Genomic DNA, 23,477 nt, shown 5'->3' with positions numbered 1-23,477 from the left:
TTATCCCCACAACAAACACCCTGTGAGGTGGGTGGGGCTGAGAGAGCTCTGAGAGAGCTGTGACCCCTCCAAGGTCATCCAACTGGCTTCAAGTGGAGGAGTGGGGAATCAAACCCAGCTCTCCAGATTAGAGTCCCACGCTCTTAACCACTACACCAAACTGGCTCTCCTGCTCACAAAGGAAAACTACACAGGCCAAAGTTTAGTGGGGTGTGTGGAATCTTCTGATTTTCCAAATATTTCTGATTCTATGCCTTTGGAAGTGCAGCTGGAGATGCTACCTTTGCTTTGGTAGGCTGCTAGCCTCTTAAGCAGCAGGTCACATCGCCATACATCTCCCTCTCACCACAAGAAGATGCCCCAGAAAGGCCCGGCCCAGGTACCTACCACGGCGAGAGCCACTCAGGCCACCCTCCATACAGCGCCCCTTGCCATTCTCGCCCCAGAGGCTGCACCAGCCACACCGGGGCTGCTGGATACACAGGGCACACTGCTGGAAGTGTGAACAGGACGGGGAGCAGCTCTCAGCCCCGCTCAGCACCCGGCCGCACATCCCAGCCGCGCAGCGCATGGGCAGGTAAGTGGGACTCATGCACTGTGAAAAGGAAAAAGAGAATGGTTAGCCCTCCCTTGACAACGGCCATGAAAATTTATTTTCTTCACCACGTTCCATGCCTGGCATCTCCTATTACAAAGTTCCAATAGTAGCAAGTGATGAAAAAGCCCTCCACTGGAGATTGGGAAAGCCACTGACAGAGGAAAGAAACAGCACGGTGTAGTGGGTAGAGTGACAGACTAGAATCTGGGAGACACAGGTTCGAGGCCCCACTTTGCCACAGGAGATTGTCACTCTCAGCCTAATCTACCTCGCAGGTGGTTGTGAGGATAAAAAAAATGGAAAGAAGAAGAATGAAAGCTGCTTTGGGTCCCCACCGAGGAGAAAGGCAGCGTAGAAATGAAGTCAATAAAAGCACAGACTTGATGGGCCAGCGGTTTAACTCAGGACAAAGCAGCTTTGTATTTTCACGGTGCAACTAGAACTCAATGATTCTAAACAAATGTACACCACTCGCACAGTTTGGAGCTTCATTTCCACAGCCACTAAGGGCTAGAAAACAGCTTTGCTTAAAAAAAGAATCAAAGCTTCACATCCCAGGAATATTGAATTCTGGGCAAGAACTGGAAGAGGCCGCCCAGGGATAGAAAATTCCACCGGCACGCCAATTCAGGGAAGCCTGCAAGGAGAGGCAGAGGCTGTGCTTCTTCATCACAATAGTTATTTTCTGGTCCAGCCCTTCCCATTCTCAACTTCCCTGCTGTCTCTGGGACGGACTAAGAATCTAATAACACAAAATGAGCCCTCTGGACTGCACCAAAGGTCCTTCATTCCAGCATCCACATAGATAATAATAATAGTAATAACATTCGATTTATTTACCGCCCTTCAGGATGACTTAACACCCACTCAGAGCGGTTTACAAAGTATGTTATTATTATCCCCGCAACAAAACACCCTGTGAGGTGGGTGGGGCTGAGAGAGCTCCGAGAAGCTGTGACTGACCCAAGGTCCCCCAGCTGGCTTCAAGCGGAGGAGTGAGGAATCAAACCCTGTTCTCCAGATTAGAGTCCCGCGCTCTTAACCACTACACCAAACTGGCTGCTTGGAAGCTCAACATCAGGACATAACGGCAACAGTTCCCTCCCACTGCCCCCTCCGCCAGCAACTGGCATTCCAAGGTACACTGGCTCTGAACACAGAGGTTCCATTTGACTATCGCGGCTGAGAGCCCGCAATGGCCTCCACGAAGATGCCCAAAGAAGAGAGGAAAACCTGCTGCAAGCTGATGCTCCAGACGCACTGTTGCCAGCCCCCGTCGGCCCCTTTGGAACTCAGGCACTCCCCGCAGGTGCTGTGGTTGTGGCAGGGGGTGGGGCAGGCCAGCGGAGGTGAGGACTCCACGGGCATCGGGGAGACGTTGAGGAGCGAGTGGCTGAAGCAGGTCCAGTCGTACGTGGGCTGGACGCTGAGGATGCGCCGCGTCTCCCCTGGGCATCGGGGAGGGAGAGAAGCGGCTGTCAGAGGCCAAAGCTAAACACCGGGAAAGGGAGGACACTAAGCACGGCAGGGTATGAGAGTTGGGGGACCAGCACGATCTAGCAGGAGTTTCCCCGGATGACGCTGGTGGGGAGCTACATCAAGACCACAGCCCCGCTCGCACAAGAGGCCGGATCAAAAAAGTGGGAAGGTTTGTGATCGTTTTTCGCCCTCGGCATTAAAACATCTTGGGCCACTGTGCTCTGCCTCTAGGCCACCTTCCACTTTATTAATTTATTTTATTTATTTATTTTATTAGATTTATACCCCACCCTCCCCACGAATGGGCTCAGGGCAACTAACAACAATAAACAACAAAAATACATCATACATTAAAAGCATATACAAATATCTAAAAACAACTCCAAAAATTTCAAAATTAAGTATAATACAAAACTGGCACCATGAACAATACAGGCTACAATAAATACCCCAAAACCATGGATATAGCTGTGGCAGAGGCCCAGGGCAGCCACTGGCGGAGCACGGGACGTAGCGGGCAGGAGAGGGCTGGCTCACAACCAAAGGCCCAGTGCCTCTGCAAACCTTGCAGAACTGTAACAGGTCCAGCAGGGCCCAGATCTCAACTGGGAGTGCGTTCCACCAGGCCGGAGCCAGGGCTGAAAAGGCCCCGGCCTTGGTCAAGGCCAGACGAACATCCCATGGGCTAGAGACCTGAAAGAGCTGCTTATCCCCTGCAGGAGACATACTGGGAGAGGCAGTCCCGCAGGTATGCAGGTCCCAGTCCGTAAAGGGCCTTAAACACTAAAACCATCACCTTGAACTAGATCCGGCACTGAACTGGGGGCCAGTGCAGCTGGCACAGCACAAGACGGATGTGTGCCCGAAATGGCGTCCCAGTAAGGATGTGTGGTGCCACATTCTGGGACCAGTTGTAACTTCCGGGTCAAGCCCAAAGGCAGCCCAGCAAGTTCATTATGGCAAGTTTCAAGCCATCAATGAATCCTGCAAAAAAAAAAAACCCAACCAGCCTCCCACTGGCCCTTTCCCAATGCATTCCTTTGCCGTTCATCCCCCAGCAAGCAAGGGGGACCAGCAGTCGGCCCAACCCAGCACCCTTTATCTTGCTCCCTCCCCAAAGCCCTTCCTCTCTTATCCTCCGACAGTGCCCTGCCCCCCCGTTCTCTGCACAGCCCCCTTCCCCAGGCTGCTACGTTACCCAGCCAAGCCCCCCCCCCCCCCGTTACGATCTTCCTTCCCCCAATCCATCCCATCCCTCACCGGTGCGTTTGAACTGGCGGGTCCACATGCACTTCCCCGAAGCGGTGCACTTGGCGCAGTCCGAGGCCTCGCACGAGATCTCCGAACAGTTGCTGGCCACAAAGATCTCGCGCTGGTTGATGCGGCAGTCGTTCTCCGAAGTGCAGCTGCCGCTGCTGCCGATGCAGGCCCCCTCGGGGCAGTTGGTGCACCATTTACACTGCGGTAAGGCCTGGGGGAGGGGGCAGAGACCAGGAAGTCAACGGCTGCGCACGGGAGGTTTTGATTTTGCCCACTGGCACCAACTGCCCTTCCCTTCCTTAAGTCCTCTGGCACACTGGCACCTCCTTGTGGGTCACTGTGATGTATTTATTTAGAAAATGTACACTGCTGTCAAGTTTTATTGCTGTATTTTTATACTGTTGTGATCCGCTCTGAGCCCGCTTGCGGGGAGAGCAGAATAAAAAATTAATTAAATAACTAATTAATAATAAAAATGAACCCTAATGAATAAGCTCCCCAAAACTAGCCAGGACATAAAAATCAGTATAAACCAACATTCAGTGGCTTAACAGATATTCATAGAAGCAGGGCTTTTTTTCAGCTGGAATGTGGTGGAATGGAGTTCCGGCACCTCTTGAAAATGGTCACATGGCTGGTGGCCCCGCCCCCCTGATCTCCAGACAGAGGGGAGTTTAGATTGCCCTCCATGCCGCTGAGTGGCATGGAGGGCAATCTCAACTCCCCTCTGTCTGGAGATCAGGGGGCGGGGCCACCAGCCATGTGACCATTTTCTCCGAGGACAATCCACTGAGTTCCACCACCTCTTTTCCCAGAAAAAAAGCCCTGCACAGAATACACCTCAGTTAAAAGCTGAGTTTAAAAGAGCATTGCTCAGTTAAATGCTGGGGTAAAAAGGCAAATGTTTTGGCCCGGTGCCAATAGGAAAGTAAGGCAGGTACCAGATAAACCCTAAGCATTCCAAAAGTAAGGTGCCACCACTGAAAAAGTCCCACCTCTGGCTGCCACCCGTTTCCCCTCTGCAGGAAGGGGTGTGGCACAGAGCGCATAGCAAGGGAAGATGGTCTCAACTGGCGAGAGGAGGCCAGGCATCAACTGATCTGAGTCAGGGTGATCTGCAACAGCACAGTGTAGGGACAGTCCCATCTTGGGCATGGGTCTTTGGTCCTTTGCTAATATATAATATTATGTTTCTTTTCTTCCAGCCATGTTTTTAAAGCCTGCCCATGTGGCATGCCAGAATGTCAGACCCATCTTCAGGTTTCCTGTCTCCTATAGCTCCCCTCTCCTCCATTTCAGGTTAAAGCAGGAACTGGAGCGGTCAGGACCACATAGCGCACTGTGTCCCTAAGGCCAGGGCTTTTTTTCAGCTGGAACGCGGGGGAAGGGAGTGCCGGCACCTCTTGAAAATGGTCACATGGCCGGTGGCCCCGCCCCCTGACCTCCAGACAGAGGGGAGTTTAGATTGACCTCCGCGCCATGCGGTGCGGAGGGCAATCTAAGCTCCCCTCTGTCTGGAGATCAGGGGGCAGGGCCACCAGCCATGTGACCATTTTTGCCGAGGGTGATTTAAACGTTTAAAAACACCCCCCTTGTTCCAGCTGACCCAAAGTAACGTCATTGTGCAGTCCTGAGTTCCACCACTGAGTTCCACCACCTCTTTTCCCAGAAAAAAAACCCTGCCTAAGGCTATAACCCCCATCCCATGGACTCCAGGAGCGCCAAGTTCAAGGCTCTCAACCCAGCGACAGAAGGTGCTCCACAGCGCTCCCTGCTGGCTGAGCTATCCTCCCCGAGAACACCAAACAGGAGGCAACTCACGGGAATACCGAGACTGTGGGCCATGGCCCGGGGGTGCTGAGCGAGGCACTCGCTACATGTTCGAAGCCGCCGACACTCATCCGCAGACCTGGGGGTGGGGAAGCAGGAGGCCCCTCCGAAGGAACAGCCCAGCCTGGAAAGCAGAGAAGCCGCAAAGGTCAATATCGATATTCTCCATCCCTTGCTCCTCACCTACTGATGCCTTCCACCCTCCGTCAGGGTGCTTGATAAAGAGAGGTTGCAAAGCCTTCTAAAAACAAGGCAGGACATATCATAAAATAAAGACCTGTCAGTCTCCCTGGATGCAAACAAGGCAAGGAGAATAATGGAAAAGGGCGGCGGGGAATGTAGTCTGGGGTAAAATTGGAAGCTGATGTGAGGATGTTATGAAGTTATTGCAACTGGCAGAGGACCACTGGGGTCTTGCAAGAGTCTCTGGTCTGTCTGGTTGAAAAATCGGCGACACGATATTTGCAGTAAAATGCTCCAAGGTGAGACACCCCCAAAACAAACTTAAGACAAAACTGGGTTCAAGAGATCTGGGAGGTGAAAAGAGGCATGAAGATCTAATCAGGCCAAAAAGACTATCTGGAAAAAAATGGTTTTTTTGCAGGATCTAGAAAAAGGATTAGAAAACCAGGAAGAAGAGCAGCCAGCCAGCCTTGAGAGAAAGTGGGAGGTAGCAAAATGTAATTGTTTGGTATTCCTAGGGATCAGTCAGGCTTTCATGAAGGTACGACAGCCTGTTCCACAGAAAAGCAAGCAAATCCCATTTCTTGAAACCTCTCTTTCTTTCTGTAGAAAGATTCCAAAAACTAGAAGCATCTGAGGGTGATTTGTTAAAGGCTTGTATAAAAAAAGGTAAAGGTAGTCCCTTGTACAAGCACCGAGTCATTTCTGACCCATGGGAGGGGACGTCACATCACGACATTTTCTTGGCAGACTCTTTGTTATGGGATGGTTTGCCATTGCCTTCCCCAGTCATCTACACTTTACCCCCAGGAAACTGGGTACTCATTTTACCGATCTCAGAAGGATGGAAGGCTGAGTCGACCTTCAGCCGGCTACCTGAACCTGGCTTCCGCCGGGATCGAACTCAGGTCGGGAGCAGAGCTTGGGCTGCAATGCTGCAGCTTACCTCTCTGCACCACGGGGCTTATATAGGGGAGATCGAAAACCAAATGACCAGATCTGCATGTATGTTGACGTATCACCCAATGCCTGCCATGTGAAAAGCAACAGATTCTAAGTCGAGAATTCCCCTGTTTCCCAAAGACGGAAGCCCCCCCGAGTTGGCTCCCATACGCACATACCTCTCAGCAGTATCAGCAGAGAGGCAGCTGGCTCGGCACCACGTGCAGCTCGCGCTGGATCCGTTGCAGGCTTCAGAGCTGGAGAAAATGAGGCAAGGGTCGGAGGGCACAGAGAGAGCCACCATCCGCCCCAGTGCCACACCATTGAAGCCCCCTGAGAGGTATATCCGGCCTTCGACAGCAGCCACGGCGTGGGCGATAGACTCCATGATGGGCTCGCCCACCACTGCTTCTGCTAAAGGGGGGATGGGGGTGGGAGAGGAGAAAGCGGACAGGTGAGCAAACAGAAGAGAACGTCCAAAAGTGAGTATGTGGGTGGGGAGGTTTGTGCATTTGCAAGGAAATAACAGCCGCTTATAGAACGTAAGAGATACCACGCTGGGACAGACCAATGATGCGTCTAGTCCAAAACCAGTCAAACCAGATGTCATATTGCCCCAAGCCTACAAGCAGAACAGGGAGAACAACGCCTCCTCCTATTGTTGCCGCCCCAGGGGTGGATTAGTGGTTAAGGCCATCAGGGGGGGGCTGCTCTCTGCCAGGGCCACCCTGACCCCAGAGTGACCCAGCATGAGATGGCAGCTATGAACCACCCTTCCAGCATAATGAGGGTGGATGTCAGCCAGGCAGAAGCTATAGTGTGCCTCCGCCTTCCCTTCCCCGTTCTGTTGGGGTCCTCCTTCCCTCTCCCTTCTGCCAGGAAGCAAGGGCAGTCCAGGGCCCTTTTTGCCTCCCAGTCTGCTCTGGCTCCCCCTTCTCAGCACTGGTTTCCCCTACTCCGATGCAAATTATAGAGGCTTTGCTCTGCCCCTGCCAGTCCTTAGGAAAAGCAAGGAACTGGGCGTTGTTTTCATGTCTTTGCACTGCCAGCAGAGGTGTTCTGTTCCCAAATCTTGCCCTTTGCTTTTACCCGTGCTGTTGGGAAGGATCCAGGTGTTGCAGTTCAGCTGGTAGAAGAAAAGGTGGTTGGTGAAATTCTCACGCTCCGTACGGCCTCCGATCACGACCATTGTGTCCTTTAGCACTGCAGCCACATGGAAGAAGTGAGCTAGCGGCTGGAAGGGGAGAAACAGAGACAGAGCGAGTTGTGGCAGGATATAGCTGGCCGAAGTCACCCCCTCCAAACATCACCCTACCACACTGGGTCCCTTTTACCAGTCACCACTTCAAAGGTGGATGCTCAACTTGTCCCCCACCCCAGGTCATATTGCCGTTTCGAACCGTCCAATCTAGATGAAGATTCATAGTAACAGCACCAAAGCCCTTTCGATACCTTTCTGTCTCTCCTGCATTCTTTCTAGGAATTTCTTTCTCCCAAGAAATTATGACTAGTGCAGCATGGAATGTAGGAAAAAGGCATTTCTAAATTTTAGAGCAATGCTCTAACATTCACCCCCAAACTCCATGTTTTAACCATGAAGATTACAGAGAATGCTAGAGTGTTACCTGATGACATCACTTCCTAGTCCTGCCAGAAGTGACGTAATGCCGTTGGGACGATGGCAGATTCCTGACCCCATTTTCCCCCCACTGCCCAGCTCAGCAGCAGCAGGAAAGGCCAGCAGGGGGCAGGAGATCTCCCACGAGAGACCTGGCAAGCAAGCCTGAATCTGCCCCCTCCACCAGCTCCTCACCTTTGGTCCTTGCGAGGGGGCCAGCAGACTCCATGTCAGGTTGGGGTAATAAAGGCTGTAGAGCTCTGGGGATGCTGAAACGATTTCCACATGGAAGCGGTGGCCGCCGAAGACATAGACGGCATCGGTGCCTTCATGGTACACAGCCGAGTGCCCGTACAGACCTGAAGGGGAAAAGACAACAAGAAATATTGAGCATGTATACAGCGCTTTCTCTGCATCGGTAAGTACTTCAGTAATGTCTACAACAACCTTGTGAGTCAGGCCAGTATCGTTATCCCATCCTGCAGACGGGAAATTGAAGATGAGAGCTCGTACCTCGCCTAGGGTCAGCTGGGGAGCTGGTGGCAGAGACGGCGGAACTTCCTGGTTTGTAACGGAGGCTTGTAAACGCTACGCGATATGCGGTTTTGAACTGGGTGTGGTGGAAAGGTGGCGAGACCACCCAGGGTCAGAACATCTGCACTGAATTCACGACTTGGTGACGCTCGTAGATGGGAGTTCTGTGTGGGAGTCTATGCATGTTTATTAAATAGGGACGGTAGGGATTCCGATTTGTCCCTCTCCCTGTCGGTTCCTCGTTGGCAGAAATGTGGAGGCATACACTCCCAGAGAGTTTCCCCCTCTTCAGTTTATGCCTCATTCAATTTGCACAGCCTTCTTTCTCAGAAGCTTATGAAGATGTCTGGCTTAAACCATGGAAATCATGTATTAATAATAATATCCAGGGCTTTTTTTCAGCAGGAACGTGGTGAAACGGAGTTCCGGCACCTCTTGAAAATGGTCACATGGCCGGTGGCCCTACCTCCTGATCTCCAGAGAGAGGAGTTTAGATTGCCCTCCGCACAGCGGCGTGGAGGGCAATCTCAACTCCCCTCTGTCTGGAGATCAGGGGGCGGGGCCACCAGCCATGTGACCATTTTCACCGAGGGTGATTTAAACTTTTAAAAACTCCTCCCTTTTTCCAGCTGACCCAAAGTAACATCATTGTGTGGTCCTGAGTTCCACCACTGAGTTCCACCACCTCTTTTCCCAGAAAAAAGCCCTGATAATATCTGTACTTATGTACCGCTCTTCTAGACAGATTATTGCCCCACTCAGAGCAGTGAACAAAGTCAAGTGTTATTATTATCCCCACAATCCAGCTGGGGAGCTGGGCTGAAAGTAGTGGCTTACCCAGGGCAACCTGCTGAGCTCATGGCAGGAGTGGAAGTCGAACCAGCAGAGTGCCAATTCACAGCCCAACCAGTTAACCACTGTGTTACAGCAGCTCTCATAATAAAAACTGTGCTTATATACCACTGTTCTAGAAAGATCAGCACCCACTCAGAGCAGTGAACAAAGTCAGTGTTATTCTTATCCCCACAATATAGCTGGGGAGCTGGGGCTAAGGGCTTACACAAGGCCACCTGCAGAGTTCATGGCAGTAGCAGGATTTGAACCGGCAGAGTGTTGATTCACATCCCTGCCACTTAACCACTATGCTACAGCAGACTCTGTACTTGCAAGGGAGTCATAGTACAAGATTCCTTTCCAAGATTTTTGACTCTGTGACCACTTGGTTACCTCCAGAGCCCAACACTGGGGTTCATGGACACTTTACCTGTTGGCGGTGTCCCAGCCTGGTTCCCAGCATGCCAGCTCTCTGTCACCACGTTATATTCCAGTAGTTTCTTGTTGAAGCCGTTTTCAGGAGAATAGCCACCAATGAGGAGCAAGGAAGAGCCCTGACGGGCTGTAAGTGTGTGCCCTGCCACAGCTGGGATCAGGGAGTCCTGGGGTGAGAACAAGGACAAAAATGCAACCGTCAGGATCCAGGTAAGTGAAGAGTTGACTGAGGCATAAGCCCCTTTCCTTCTGCCAGTTCAGTAGAATCTGGGCTTCCTTAGGGTGCCCAGAAAGCACCGGGCACCAAGTGTCAACTTACCTCCGTCATCCTTAGATTTCTGCTCAGGTTTATTTATTTATTTTCATTTGTAGTCCACTGGGGCCCAAGGTGGACAACAAGTATGACAGAACTATTCAATCGATCAGTAAGTCGACTACGGAACACTACCATTTGAGTAACAACAACTGAGCCTCACAGCAAAGATTCCAGAGAAAACAACATAATGTGGTGGGGCTAGAATTGACAAACTGGAAGAAAACACAATATTCCTAAGACAGGTCACCTCCCGAGCCGATGCATAACAACACAGCTTTACTCCCTCTACAAGAACGGCCAGAACAATTCTGCTTTGCACATTTTTCAAATGATAGAAGCAGGGGTCATTTCGTAGAAAAAGAGCTGGAGGAACTTATCAGCATCACTCATTAGCATCACTCATTAGCGTATGCCACACACCCCTGACATCACCTATCCTGGCTGTTTTGGACCCAATCCTGGCCATTCAGGGCCAAAATTGGGCCCAAAATGGCCAGGATCAGGCCGCTGCTGACTGGAAGAGTGATCCACCACCTGTCAGAGGCTCGATCTGGGCCATTTCAACCACAATCCAGGCCAAAATGGGCCCAAAATGGCTGAAAGTCAGGTGGGCTGGGCCACCTGACATGTGACCTCTTTGGGGAACTGCCAGAACTGTGTTCGGGCGTGTTCCCCCTCAAAATGAGCCCTGGATAGATGTGTGTGTGGGGGGGGGGTGTTCCCTAACAGCCTTAGGGAGCTGCCAGAGAAAATGGTGGGGGTGAAGAGTGCCCTCAAGTCACAGCTGACTTATGGCAACCCCCGGTGGGGTTTTTATGGCAAGAGACTATCAGAGGTGGTTTGCCATTGCCTGTCTCTGCAACCCAGGTCTTCTTTGGAGGTCTCCTATCCAATTACTAACTAAGGTCGACCCTGCTTAGCTTCTGAGATCCGATGAGATCAGGCTCACCTGGGCTATCCAGGTCAGGGCACCAGAGGGAATGCATGCGGCTATATTACCTTCACTGCTCCACCAGACAACCCAGGGCTCTGGGTCTTACGTTCAGAGAGACTTGTCAATGCTTTAAGCCAGACAGTTACCTGCACGAGTCTCCACTGTAAAGTGGTGAGGTTCAGCAGCCAGAAATCACTGGCCACCCCATCGGCAGTCAGCCCGCCAAGCACGTACATGGCCTTGCAGGAGGGAATGTAGGCCGCTGCGTGGAAGTAGCGAGGATTGGGCCCTGGGCCTCTGTCCTCCGTTCCGGCCAGCATCTGAGTCCAACGGCGTTCAGCGATGGAGTATCTGTGGAGAAACAGGACTGTCTGCTGTCTCAGAGGAAAACGAGGGGGGTGTCCAGGGAATTGGTCTCCTCAGGGGGGGGGGAGTGTGCCTCTTTACCTGTACACATTACCCAGCATTCCCTCTCGCAGCGACATGCCCCCGAACATCCAAAGCGTGGAATCTGGCCCCTCCACCATGGTGTGACCCAAACGATGCAGGAACCGGCTGGCTGTGTCCTGGAGATGGAAGGAGCTGAGCATTCTCCCAGGAGGAATCAACCCCAGAACATTCCCTGGCCCTGGGCAGCCTGCGCGTGAGTCCTCCCGCTAATCTGTCCTGCCGCTATAGAGATGATGGACAACCAGGAACCCTTAGTACCGGAGGTTCCCGAGGCTACGGCCAGCCTGTTTTTAGGGGGGTCCAGGAGAGACCATCACTCACTGCTGTCAGCTGGGTGTCAATCAAGGTCTCCCAGACGATCTTGCCGGCATCTAGTGGGATGGAGCAGTCTGCGCCAGCAAATCCCTCACTGCAGACACACAGTGCCAGGCTCTGGGTAGGGGGAAAGAGGCAGGAGGGATCAGGAAAACCTCTGCAAAGACATTCCTCTGGAGTTGCCAGCCAAGAGCTTGCAGAGGCTGCTAAAAATGCTTCTGTTACTGGTTGAAAACATCTCCAGGGGTACCTGGCTCATGCCCCTACTAAAAACTAGCCAAAGCACCCTTCCACAACTAAAGCAGCCCTTTTTCTCACCCACGCACCCACCCCAACCACTGCCAGCTTGGCCACTCTTCCCTGATTGGGCCAGGTTTTCAAGGTCATTTGCATATGCAGGCTGATTGGGCCTCACAACATTCCACAGTGCTGTGGATTATATTACTGTCTGCCATAGTCAGGAACTTCCTTTACCCCCACTGGAAGAAGCCCACTCAAGAGCCAAGGAAAGGAGAACCCTTTGGATTTGTCCTACCAATGTACCCAAGACCTCACACTGACTTCCTCTCTTCTTTCCTCCCATTGGCTGACCTGGCACATGTATCCCAGAGCAAAGCCTAAGCGCTTGCCGGTTTCTCCTAAGCTGTCTCGTCCACTGCTTCCCCTGATGTTCCGCAAGGGGATCACTCACCCTGTTGCAGACCCCTTGCCCGGCATGGGCACTGCAGTTGCCCGGGCAGATCTGGAACTGGCAGCTGGGCCCTGTGAAGCTGCCCTTGCAGACGCAGCGCCCTTCCTCGCACTCCTGGTTGGCGTGGCAGCTGGGCCGGCAGCGATGGACCGTGTAGGTGGCGTTGAAGCCAGAAGCCTCGCTGGAGTTGGCCTCGTAGTAAATGACCAGAAGGCCTGCAAAGATGGGCGGGGCAGAGAATCAGAAGGAAATGGCTGTGGCAAGGACATGAAGCTCAGCGGGTGGCCTGGGAGGGGTTCCTGTCTCAGGGATAATTCACACATTACAAAGTTCTCTTGTCTAATGATAAGAACAGTAGTCCAGCCACAAACAGACCAAAAATAAAGTAAACACACGTGGCTGCAGGGTACAAATGCCAAGCTGTTACAATAATTTAATCTATATATATAAAGACAAGTGTCCTGACTGACTCATCAACACTCAGCCAAACTCCTGGATCTAGAAACGTGAAATTTGGGGAGAACATTCCTTTCATGATGTAAACACCCACTAAGAAGGGATTTTAAGAAAATCGACCCCTAAGGGGGTAAAAAGGGGTAAAATGTGTTTTTCCATAGGGATACAGCTTCCCTGTGTGGCTGGCAGGTTGCTGCCTCTTTCCCACCCATGCACCCACCCCACCCACTGCCAGCTTGGCCACTCTTCCCTGACTGGGCCAGCCTTTCAAGGTCATTTGCATATGCAGGCTGATTGGGCCTTACAACATTCCACATCTCCCCCCCTCCCCCCGAGACAGTTAGAACACAGAGGTCATTTGCATATGCAGCCTGATTGGCCCTCACCCCCCACATTATAAACAGAAGGCAGTTGCTCTTGGGAGTCATTGAATGTGTCCTGAGATCAAACATACCTCCAAGTTTTCTCTTAAAAATAGTTAAATACTGTAGCAAAGCATAAGTATCAAGCTAGTAATCTATATAAATAGGTAGTTGTGAAACAGCAATAAGAAATATAGTACCCAAGGTTCCCCTCCTCAAAAATAACACATCAGTTGTGGAAACACCATATATTTCTTCCAGTGGTCGAGAACCTTAAGGTAGTAACAAAGCCAGCACACTACTATTATTTCAGCAGAAGTAAATCCAGTTTTGAAGAGGAGGACCGTGTGTACTGTATTTGTTATTGCTATTTCACAACCACCTATTTATATAGATTATTAAATTATTGTAACAGCTTGACATTTGTACCCTGCAGCCACGTACATTGCACTTTATTTGAAGTTCTCCTGTCCTCCCTCCAGCTGGCAAAAGGACTTTCCGTCAGATGTGCCCTGGGAGTTTTGTGCCTGGAATTTAATTCTTGGATGTGCGTGGACTGAATTGGGATTGGGACCATGAAGAAAGGAGACTTAACCCCCTCCCCGCTTTTCCCCAAACTGAAGCAAGCCTCTATTTGTCTCAGACAGGTAAGGTGATTTCAAAAGCCGTTTAGTACTTGGATGGGAGACTTCCAAGGAAGTCCAGAGTTGCTATGCAGAGGAAGGCAATGGCAAACCACCTCTGAATGTCTCTTGCCTTAAAAAACGTACGGGGTTGATGGAAGTCCTGTGCAACTTGATGGCACTTTCTGCCACCAAATTGACACATATCCACCGATACATGAATGTTTCCCCAATAGGGAAAATAGAGCCATTTCAGGTCACATCAGAGAAGAATGAAAATAGGGGAAAGCAAATGGTGTGATGGAATAAGCTTTCTTTAATTAGTCACTCTTCTAAATAGTTACTTTAAAAAAATTATTAACTGTGCATCTGGTTTTTTTTTTTAGCATAATTTTATACAGATAACTTAATAATAATTTTTATAACATTGTGGGAACTTAAAACCTGTATTGATGGATTGTGTTACAGAGTTCCCTGAAGAACCTTTATAGTGAAACATGTAGGCTATTCTTATTTGGATAGTAAATACTCTTCTTCGTTTCCAACGTTGGCTTTTGCCTATTTTCACTCTTCTGTGATAGGCGCAGCCCTCCTGTTTCCTTTTGGGGTCAGGAAAACGGCATGGGGGCGGTTTTAAGTTCCTCTTCCTGCCCACTCTGGTCTTGAACCACAACCATCCGAGAATTCCGTTCTGAGTAAAGAACTTCTGAGTAAAGAACTTCCAATACAGGTTTGATCAAAAAATCTTGTCCTGGCTGCCCAGGGGAAAGGACAACATAGCATGTGGTTCAGCCCTCCACCTAGCCTACCCTGCAGGGTCATTGTACAGGTAAAATAGTGGAAAGTCCACAAATGCTGACCTGAACTCCTTGGAGAAAGGGCAGAACAGAACCGTGATATATAAACACACAAATACATACAGGATTTAAAAGGTTCGGGGAACATCCATGAAGGATCTTGATTCTCTCTCACTACTAAGGGAGGAAAGTTGCTTCTCACCTAACCCCCCGCCCCCGCCAGGCATCTGACTGCCTACAGTCAGGATATAGAAGATGGAGCTAGAGGGACCACTAATTTAACCCAGCAAGGCAACTGAGCACTCGTTGCACATCCGGACTCTCGCCTTCTTGCCTTCTTCCTCCGACAGGCTCCGCTTACCGGAGAGAGCTTCCACTGTGACGGGGCGTGAACGGCCTTGGCCACAGAAAGCCCCAATCAGAGTGCGGTCCAACTGGATCAGGCCTGTGTTCAGGAAGTCGGGCAGACCATCGAAGGCATAGACGTAATTGTTCTGGGGAGACAGTTTTAAGTGCAGGGGCTTAGAATTCTCGCCCTTAAAAAGAAACTCTTCTGTTTCAACCAGACCTGAACTCCCCTTTCTATCCTTCAAATAAAGCGATATCATCACACACACGGATTTGCATTTTTGATTGCCTGATGCTTCTTTAGGGGTCTGCAAAATTTACACTTTTGTTTGGCTTGTGATTCAAGCAGAAAGTTTAGGATCTGTTACATAACTGGGAGGCGGGGACTGTTCATACGCTTGTCTTTTGAAGCCAACACAAAATTGTTTCATCGGCATGGCATAAAGCTGAAAAATTTCAAAATTCCAGGGCATCTGATTTTTATACCAGGAAGGGGGCGGGGGGACTTCAATGCGCATGGAAGATCTGAGAAGTGGTTACGATTGCCAACTCCAGGTTAGGAAATTCCTGGAGCAGAGCACGGGAGGGTGGAGTTTGGGGAGGGAAGGGCACTCAGCAGGGATGTGATTCCATGGAGTCTACTTTCCAAAGCTGTCCATTCCTCCAAGGAAACTGATGCCTGTAAATTAGCAATCAGTTGTAATTCTAAGCGAATTCCAGATCCCATCCCTTGTGGAGGAGGGAAGGAAGTCCACACACCCTCTCCCACCTCAGGCTCCTGCATGGTTTGCAAAGCCTGGAGCAGGAAAACTGACCTCCTATTTCTAGGCCACTCTCCATAACCAGAAGGACTAGAAATGTTTTTTTAAAAAAGTTACGTGTTACAAAAGGCAGGACAACCAGTGCACACTTAAGCTCTTGTCTAACCACAAGACCCCTCTCCTCTTCCAGCTTTTCTAAACATGGCCAATTCATGCTGAACTTCTGCCTTCTGGCGATATCATAGGCCTGTCTCAAACCACCCTCTTGGCCCCCATATGCCTCCCTGTCCCCCCTACTCCCAAGCTCACCATACAGAGGGTGTCTGGCTGGATTGTGAGGCTAATGGTTGGGCAGGCCTGCTCAGGCCGGCAGGGCTGCATGAGTTCGCCGGCCGACAACACCCAGACGCAGTAGGACAGCCCACCCAGCAGGGGGCCCCCGGCCCGCTGAGAGCTCAGCGAAGACGAAGACGAGAGGTTGGTGAGCAGAGAACGTCCCACGCACTCCTGATAGCAAACACCTCCGTTTCTGGGGGAGAAAAGTCCACAGGCAGCTGTGTCAGGGGTGGTGCAGACGTGGCCCTCCCTTGCCTTGGGAGTCTTTCCCAGGCACAATTGGAACTCCCGTGCCCAGAAACCCCGAGATCTGCACCAGGAAAAGCTCAGTTCTGCAACCTGTATGAAATCATGCTAGTGTGTAGATTTCCCTGTCTTGCCCAATTGATTCCATTTTGGCAAGAAGCTATGAAAGATACTGGCTGGACTTGGATAGCTCTGGCTTGCCTGATCTTGTCAGATCTCGGAAGCTAAGCAGGGTTGGCTTCGGTTATTATTTGGATGGGAGACCAGGGTTGCCATGCAGAGGCAGGCAACGGCAAACTACCTTTATTAGTTTCTTGCCTTGAAAACTCCAGCAGGGGTTGCCATAAGTCAGTCACTTTCTACCACCACCGTGAAAAATACTGAAGCCCCAGCCCCTACTCTCCCGCAGCATCGCTCCCATGGCTCCTGAAGGCATTATCCCACATCCTTTTGAGCATCCCTCTTTTGCCTCCAGGCTGTTGCATTTTAAGCTTTTATGCCTACATCAGCCGTAACCAACATGGAGTGTGAAGGTCATGTGATGATAGGACCAGGACAAGCGATCCCAAATGTGACACAGGTAAGGGAGAGAACTCAACCCGGGGATGCCGTTTTCAGCGGCAGCTCTGTGTCAGGAGCAGTGCATCGCTCTAGCCCAATAAGGGACGCAGGGAGAGATGCCACAGTTTCTAAAGAATCCCTCTTCTGCCTGCAGGAAGAGCTGTGGATATTTATTTTCCCCAAGTCTAGGAAGATTGAGGGATTTGTAGGTCATGTGGTCCTTGGCCACTGCCAGACACAACTGCAAGCAAAACCCAAAGAGAGGGAACAAACAGTGTGTTTGTGGGGGGAGGCAATCCGTGGAGTAAGAAAGGAAACATCAGCCTGACCATACCCCCACAGCAGCGGGTGAAAGGCCTCTGGGAACTCCACACAAAAGGCATGGAAGGCCATCATAACTGTTTGTCCTGGCATCTGCTCTTAAGGGGTATATTGCCTCTGAATATGGAGGTTCTATTTTGCTCATAAGTCTCCACGCTGTTGATAGACCCACATTTAGAAATCAGGGATTTCTAAATAGCAATCCAATAGACTTCAGAGCTACAGGAAATCACATTACGGGAGTCCAGGGCTTCATCATGCTGGAAGCAGCTTCCCGTTTCTCTCACCTGGGATCCCCGTAGTAGCCAGGGGCGCAGAGCTCACAGTGCAGCCCCTCAGTGGGAGGGGCACAGTAGCAGGCACCCATGGTCCCATGGCAAAAGCCCATCTCCTCCAGGCCGTGCCCATTGCAGGCACACTCCCGGCAGCCCCCTGGATGGGTAGCATTCCCGTAGCTCCCTGGCCAGCAAAGGTGGCAGCGTTCGCCGTACGTCCAGTCTGTGCACAGAGGAAGAAGAGGAAGAGCAAAACAGGGTACGAGATGCAGGCATGAAAGGGGGGAGAAGGAAGGAAGGAAGAGGAGAGGCAAGACAACAGGGCAGGATCCAGAGGTGGGGAACAGAGACTCACTCTGGCATTCGTCGCAAACCCCTGGCCCCTTTGCCACGCAGCTGCTGTGGAAGTGGCACCCACAGTCCACGTTGCAATGCACCCCGCTGGAGCTGCTGTTGGTGGTCCCCAAGCCCGACTCAGATGTCCAGCCGAGGTCACACACACAGGTGAAGTTGGGGGGCCCGCTGCATTCCCCATGGGCGCATTCGTCATAGCAGCTGCCAGGGGGAGAAACAGTGATAAGATGAGAGAGCAGGGGTCAGTGGGGAAGGGTGGGGTACAGAATCTATTTCCTGCACTGTACAGGGGGTTGGACTATATGATCCTTGGGGTACCTTCCAACCCCATGATTCTAAGATTCTATGATTCTATTCCAGTTTTGTGTTTTATATTTCTTTAGAAAGGAAGAGTTTATTGTGGAGAAAAAAATGTATCCAAACTTGTATGACTTTTAAATTACATATTTTAAGAACCTATGACTTTTAAATCACATATTTTAAGAAGATATTTGAGTATACATAACTTTATATGGTGTTTGGAGATACAACTAGCCAAGAATGGGAGCCTTCATAGGTGGGACAGCTAGCTGTTGTGCGGAATGCTTTTGACTTGCACTAGCCAGAGCAAATAACGACGACAACATTCGGTTTATATACCGCCCTTCAGGACGACTTAACACCTACTCAGCACGGTTTACAAAGTATGTTATCATTATCCCCACAACAACAACCACGCTGTAAGGTAGGTGGGGCTGAGAGAGCTCTAAAAGAGCTGTGACTGACCCAAGGTCACCCAGCTGGCTTCAAGAAGAAGAGTGGGGAATCAAACCTGTTTCTCCAAATTAGAGTCCCGCTGCTCTTAACTACGACACCAAACCTCTACTTACGTCTGGTTGCAGTAGGCCACACCGTCGCCTGCGTAACCTCTGTTACAGTGACACTCAAAAGATTCTGGCGTGTTCTTGCAGCTGGCGTAAGGATGGCAGTTGGCCAGGCCCAAACGGCATTCGTCCACGTCTGGGCACTGCCCGTAAGACCACTGGGCAGGATGTGTGGGAGGCAGGCCGTGAGAGTCCCAGAGAGCCACTGAGCAGTTTAGAAATGAAGTCAGGCCTGAGAAATCTCCAGGGAGGCACCTATGGAAGGAGACAGATAGGGGACTCTCCTCGCAAGATTTTCAGGGTTGCCAACTAATCTCCTGTGAAAGGCTTTTGGATCTATAATATCTGTTTCACTTCTCCCCAAACAGGCTTACATTATTCCCCTGTCCTCCATTTTATCCTCACAACAACTCTGTGAGGTAGTTAGGCTGAGAGTGTGTGACTGGACCAGTTCCACTGCCCCCCGCCCCGAAGTCAGTAAAATTTCTCTGAACCTCTGGTCAATCCGCAGCTTCATCACTTCTGATGCCGGCCTCACCTGCCTAGGGTCGGGTTGTCCGAGTTTCCACACCAACCGCATTCGAAGTTCTGCAGACATTCCCGGCAGGTGTTGAAGTGGGTGCAGTCAAGGCACTGAGGCACAGAATGAACGCTGCAACAAGAAGAGTAGAGAGAGGAGTAGAGAGAGAGAGGAAAGAGAGAGGCCAGTTGCTTCTGTGATTCTGCATTTATAGAATATCACACAGGGTTACAATGTTTTCACTGAACAAATCAAGTTGCTAGTCCTCTAGATGCCTCTTTCCCCCCTAGTCTGCCTTCCTAAGGCCTCACTGGACATGCCAGTGCACAACTCTATTCCCCCCTGGTATTCCTATTTAGGAAGGAAGGAGAACAGGGTGGCTGGAAAAGACTCTCTCTGTCTTGACTGTGAGGTGACGGCACCGTCCAAAGGTACAAACCAAACCTGCTCAGCAGCAAGTGCCTCAGGTTTAAGATCAAAAGAGAGGCGGCTGTTTCGGGGTCCCAAGAGGCAGAAGAGCCAACAAGACATCAAGAAATAGCAACGCCCTTTTGCAAAAATGTCACCAGGTAACAACTTGAGCTACAGCTCCTCATTAGCCACTGCTGCCCACTTCCTCTCTCGGGTTCACTCACGTTAGACAAGCCATAAGGAGGAAAGTTCCCGACACGAGCTTGCGATGTCCCAATAACTGTTCGCTGGGAGCGTTTCCCTCTGCGCCAACAGCTGGGCCAGAGCAGAGTTCCTCTGAGCACATGCAAACTTCCCTTTCCCGCTTCCTGGCCAGACATCCTGAGACAGGAAGAGGTGCGCCCTCCCTTCCGCAAGCCCCCAACGTACCTGTCGTACCACCCGCGGCAGTCCCCATAGGGGTACTTGGCCAGGTAGGCGGCGAAGAAGAAGCAACTGCGAGTGGATTGGCACCAGGCACACTGGCTGGAGTTGGAGAGGCACTCGGTGCAGGTGGTGCGCCTGGAAGAAGGGGAGGGGGAGGAAGAGGGAAGCATCGTCTCAGCAGCCCCCAACACCCGTGGCTTTTGACCTTCCCAGACCGAGGACCCACCAAGCTGTGGGCATGGGTCACGTGACAGGAAAGAGGGGAGCCCGAGTCACGATGTCACCAGCACCGGGGACTGCGGACAATGGACCAAGGTGGGCCCCCCTAAAGTGGCTCACAACCACCTGAGGGTCCCAACCAGCGGACTGAAAACCACTGCTCTACCTGACGCGCTGCTGCTCCGGGCACCCTCCCCCTTTCCTGATGGAGCCTCGTATATTTTTCAGCTAAAGTATCAGAGCCACGGGAGACAACCCTCCCGCCCCCCTTCCTTCCTTCCTTACCCCTCTGGGCTTATCACCCGCAGCAGGTGTGACCCCCACCCCCTGCCGATTAAAGGGACAACGTGACAGTGTTCACAGAAGGGAACTGCAGGGGAAGGAGGACAATTTTCTCATCCAACCTCCCACCAGGTAAATAAGAGCAGGAGCCCTGAAACCTCCCCATTGCTGCAGAACTGGCAGGGCTGGAAAAGTGCGGCGTCTCCGGAAGGAATGGCACCCCAGTAATTGATATAGTCCTGCCAGTGGGAGGAGCAACCTTCCCCAGGGTACCCTCCTCCACCAATAGGAAAACCGCCATTTCGAACTGAGTAGTGAAACACTGGGAAGGGGGGGAGGAAATCATGCGGCCACCTTAGAAACAAACTGAGTCACAGTCAGCCATTGGATGAATCACCAGATCCTTCCAACCCTCTCAGCCTGATTGGTGCCTGTTGCTTCCCGCTACAGTGAGAATGGAGTCCTCCCAGCCACTCAGGTTTCTCGACACTGCCAGGCAAATGCTGGGAGATTTTTAGGGTTGTGCCTGGGGAGGATGGAATTTGGGAAGGACGCGGTGTCACTTTCAGGTGATCCTCCAGGAATCCCCCTCAATTTCTATGGTAAGGACCACAGAAACTAGAGGAAATTTCTAGGGTGTCACTATGGAGGCTATTTTTTATCCCACTCTCCTATTTTTCAAGGGAGGGGGACCAGGGCCGGGGGTGGGGGATTTGCAACTGGGAAGCTTACCGTCACTGGCTGCTACCTGGTCACAAGTGCGAACCAACCAGGGGCCACATCCAACCCATTTTCTGACCTTTACACTCGAGAAAAATCTGATGCATGACCCTTTCCCTCACAGCCTGCTCACCGACACCAATACCAACCCAACATCTCTCCTCTTTTTCCAGGTCACTCACTGATTGCAGAGTCTGGGGCACTCCTGCGGAGAGTGGATCGCATTGGCAAGCCGGCCTCGGCGACTGCAGAGGAGATCCCCTTTCTTGCTGCTATTTACTTGCCATTCACAGAATGGATCCTAGGGCAGAAAACAAGGAAGACATGTGAGGAGACTACAGCAGTCGCAATCGATGCAAACACCCCAAAAAAGCAAAACAGCAGCCGCAATCGATGCAAACACCCCAAAAAAGCAAAACAGAGACCCAATTTCCCTCCCTACAATCTATCCTTTCACATGTATTTATTTACTGCATTTATACTCCTCCTTTTTCTCCAAGAGATACCCAAAGCATCTTACATCATTCTCCTCTCCTCCATTTATCCTCACAACAACCTTGCAAGGTAGGTTAGGATGAGAGTCTGTAATTAGCCCAAGGTCACCCAAAGAGCTTCCATGGCAGAGTGGGGATTCAAACCTGAGTCTCCCAGATCCTAGCCCAAGGCTCTAACCACTAAACAACTATGGCTTTCCATTATATTTTTCATTATCCCTATTACTATTTCATTATCCCCTATTTCTAAACTGTGTGTCTTCCAGTAAGTCAGGTATTCCAGTTTTGGAACAATTCATCCTCCCAAATATACATATTTTGGTTAAAGTACCAGGATCCTACCAATTGTTGCATGTTGCATGCTTTTTCACTCTGAGTTTTTGCCCGGAAATAGACCCACCAGTTCACACGCAACCCTCACCTTGCTACAAGCGTGGCAGTCCCGATATTCTTCGCAGCGGATGCAGTTGCTTGGAACCAAGATGAGGTGCACACTATCAGCACCGCAGGCCCCAGTGTCACCCTTCGGCGCCAGGCGTTGGTGGCAGGTGGCACTGAGAGGGCACCAGCCACACCCCTGGTCGGTCAGACAAGCCAGGCACGAACGGTAAGTAGCACACAACTGTGAGTGATGCGGTTCCAAGAAGAAGTAGGAAATCTCCTACTCAGTATATGCAAGGGAGAGAGAGAGAGGCGGCGGCTCAGGAATTAGGATGCCACAGAAGGGAAAAAAACGCCATGTGCCCTGGCGTCCTCCAACACCTCCAAAACTGCAGTTCTTAGGAGGTCTATAAAGCTTGTATAGGAATGTCCAAACCAACACGGAACTACCCATTTCCACAAAGGCAGCAGAGAAAGATCTCTTCCCAATCCAACTGCCTTTTCTTCCCAGCACCGATCAGTTTATATAGTCTACAGACCTTTAGGCAAAGTTTAGATCAACAGGAGGGAAGGAAAAAAGCAAGAAGCCACTGAGAATTTCTCCCCCCCCCCCTCTTTTTTATTTCTTTTGCCTTCAATAATTCAGCAAAATATGTACTCGGAAGGTTAAGATAATTTCTGGCCAGCTGCGTTAATTCTGGCCAGAGATTCCATCAGAGCTGTCTGCGGTCGAAATCCAATCCATTTACAATTTTAAGAAGAAACAGGCTCAAACAGATGGGTATAATAATAATAATAATACTAACTGCGCTTATGTACCGCTTTTCTAGACAGATCAGTATCCCACGCAGTGGAGAACAAAGTCAGTGTTTTTATTATCCCCACAATCCAGCTGGGGAGCTGGGCTGAGAGGGGTGGCTGACCCAAGGCCACTTGCTGAGCTCATGGTAGTAGTGGGAGTCGAACCAGCAGAGTGCTGATTTGCAGTCCAACCGCTTAACCACTATGCTACAGCAGCTCTCTGGAGATTCCCCTCCGCTAACTCTGCTCTCTCAACTAAACATCACCACTCTCAGAGACTGCAGAAAAACCAGGTCCCTACCTCTGGCTATTCCATGCCCCCTTCTCCAGACTGAGCAAAAGTCAACCCCCTAGCATCTAAAAGACCAACACATTTTTCCATGGTATATAAGCTTTCGTGAGGCAAAGTTCACGTCACCAGATACAAATGAGACTGAAGTTCCATCAGCTTATATATCCAAGTCAGAATGTAGGAGGGGTGCTGCAAAGAAGGGCTAGCTG

The 23,477-nt window shown here is 50.9% G+C and overlaps 1 protein-coding gene across 2 annotated transcripts in view; it reads right to left on the bottom strand.

Annotated features, from left to right (window-relative positions):
• The window catches only part of MEGF8 (multiple EGF like domains 8), a 54,217-nt gene that overhangs the window by 9,069 nt on the left and 21,671 nt on the right, over positions 1-23,477 (bottom strand). The window contains exons 17-37 of one of the 2 annotated variants that reach the window (XM_054999226.1): positions 22,216-22,455; positions 21,483-21,601; positions 20,083-20,214; positions 19,261-19,374; positions 18,729-18,977; positions 17,861-18,060; positions 17,518-17,728; positions 16,076-16,295; positions 15,019-15,151; positions 12,420-12,634; positions 11,735-11,845; positions 11,411-11,529; positions 11,110-11,314; positions 9,709-9,880; positions 8,106-8,269; positions 7,382-7,526; positions 6,472-6,706; positions 5,159-5,291; positions 3,338-3,548; positions 1,832-2,046; positions 388-595 (exon numbers count right to left, since the gene is read on the bottom strand). In XM_054999226.1, the coding sequence (XP_054855201.1) occupies positions 388-595; positions 1,832-2,046; positions 3,338-3,548; positions 5,159-5,291; positions 6,472-6,706; positions 7,382-7,526; positions 8,106-8,269; positions 9,709-9,880; positions 11,110-11,314; positions 11,411-11,529; positions 11,735-11,845; positions 12,420-12,634; positions 15,019-15,151; positions 16,076-16,295; positions 17,518-17,728; positions 17,861-18,060; positions 18,729-18,977; positions 19,261-19,374; positions 20,083-20,214; positions 21,483-21,601; positions 22,216-22,455 (3,751 nt within the window). The remainder of the gene's footprint in view (positions 1-387; positions 596-1,831; positions 2,047-3,337; positions 3,549-5,158; positions 5,292-6,471; positions 6,707-7,381; positions 7,527-8,105; positions 8,270-9,708; positions 9,881-11,109; positions 11,315-11,410; positions 11,530-11,734; positions 11,846-12,419; positions 12,635-15,018; positions 15,152-16,075; positions 16,296-17,517; positions 17,729-17,860; positions 18,061-18,728; positions 18,978-19,260; positions 19,375-20,082; positions 20,215-21,482; positions 21,602-22,215; positions 22,456-23,477) is intronic. The other variant, XM_054999227.1, reaches the window with a different exon arrangement.

Source organism: Eublepharis macularius, chromosome 15 (assembly GCF_028583425.1).
Source record: "Eublepharis macularius isolate TG4126 chromosome 15, MPM_Emac_v1.0, whole genome shotgun sequence".
Taxonomy (NCBI): Eukaryota; Metazoa; Chordata; class Lepidosauria; order Squamata; family Eublepharidae; genus Eublepharis; species Eublepharis macularius.
This window is presented reverse-complemented; position numbering and strand designations above follow the sequence as displayed.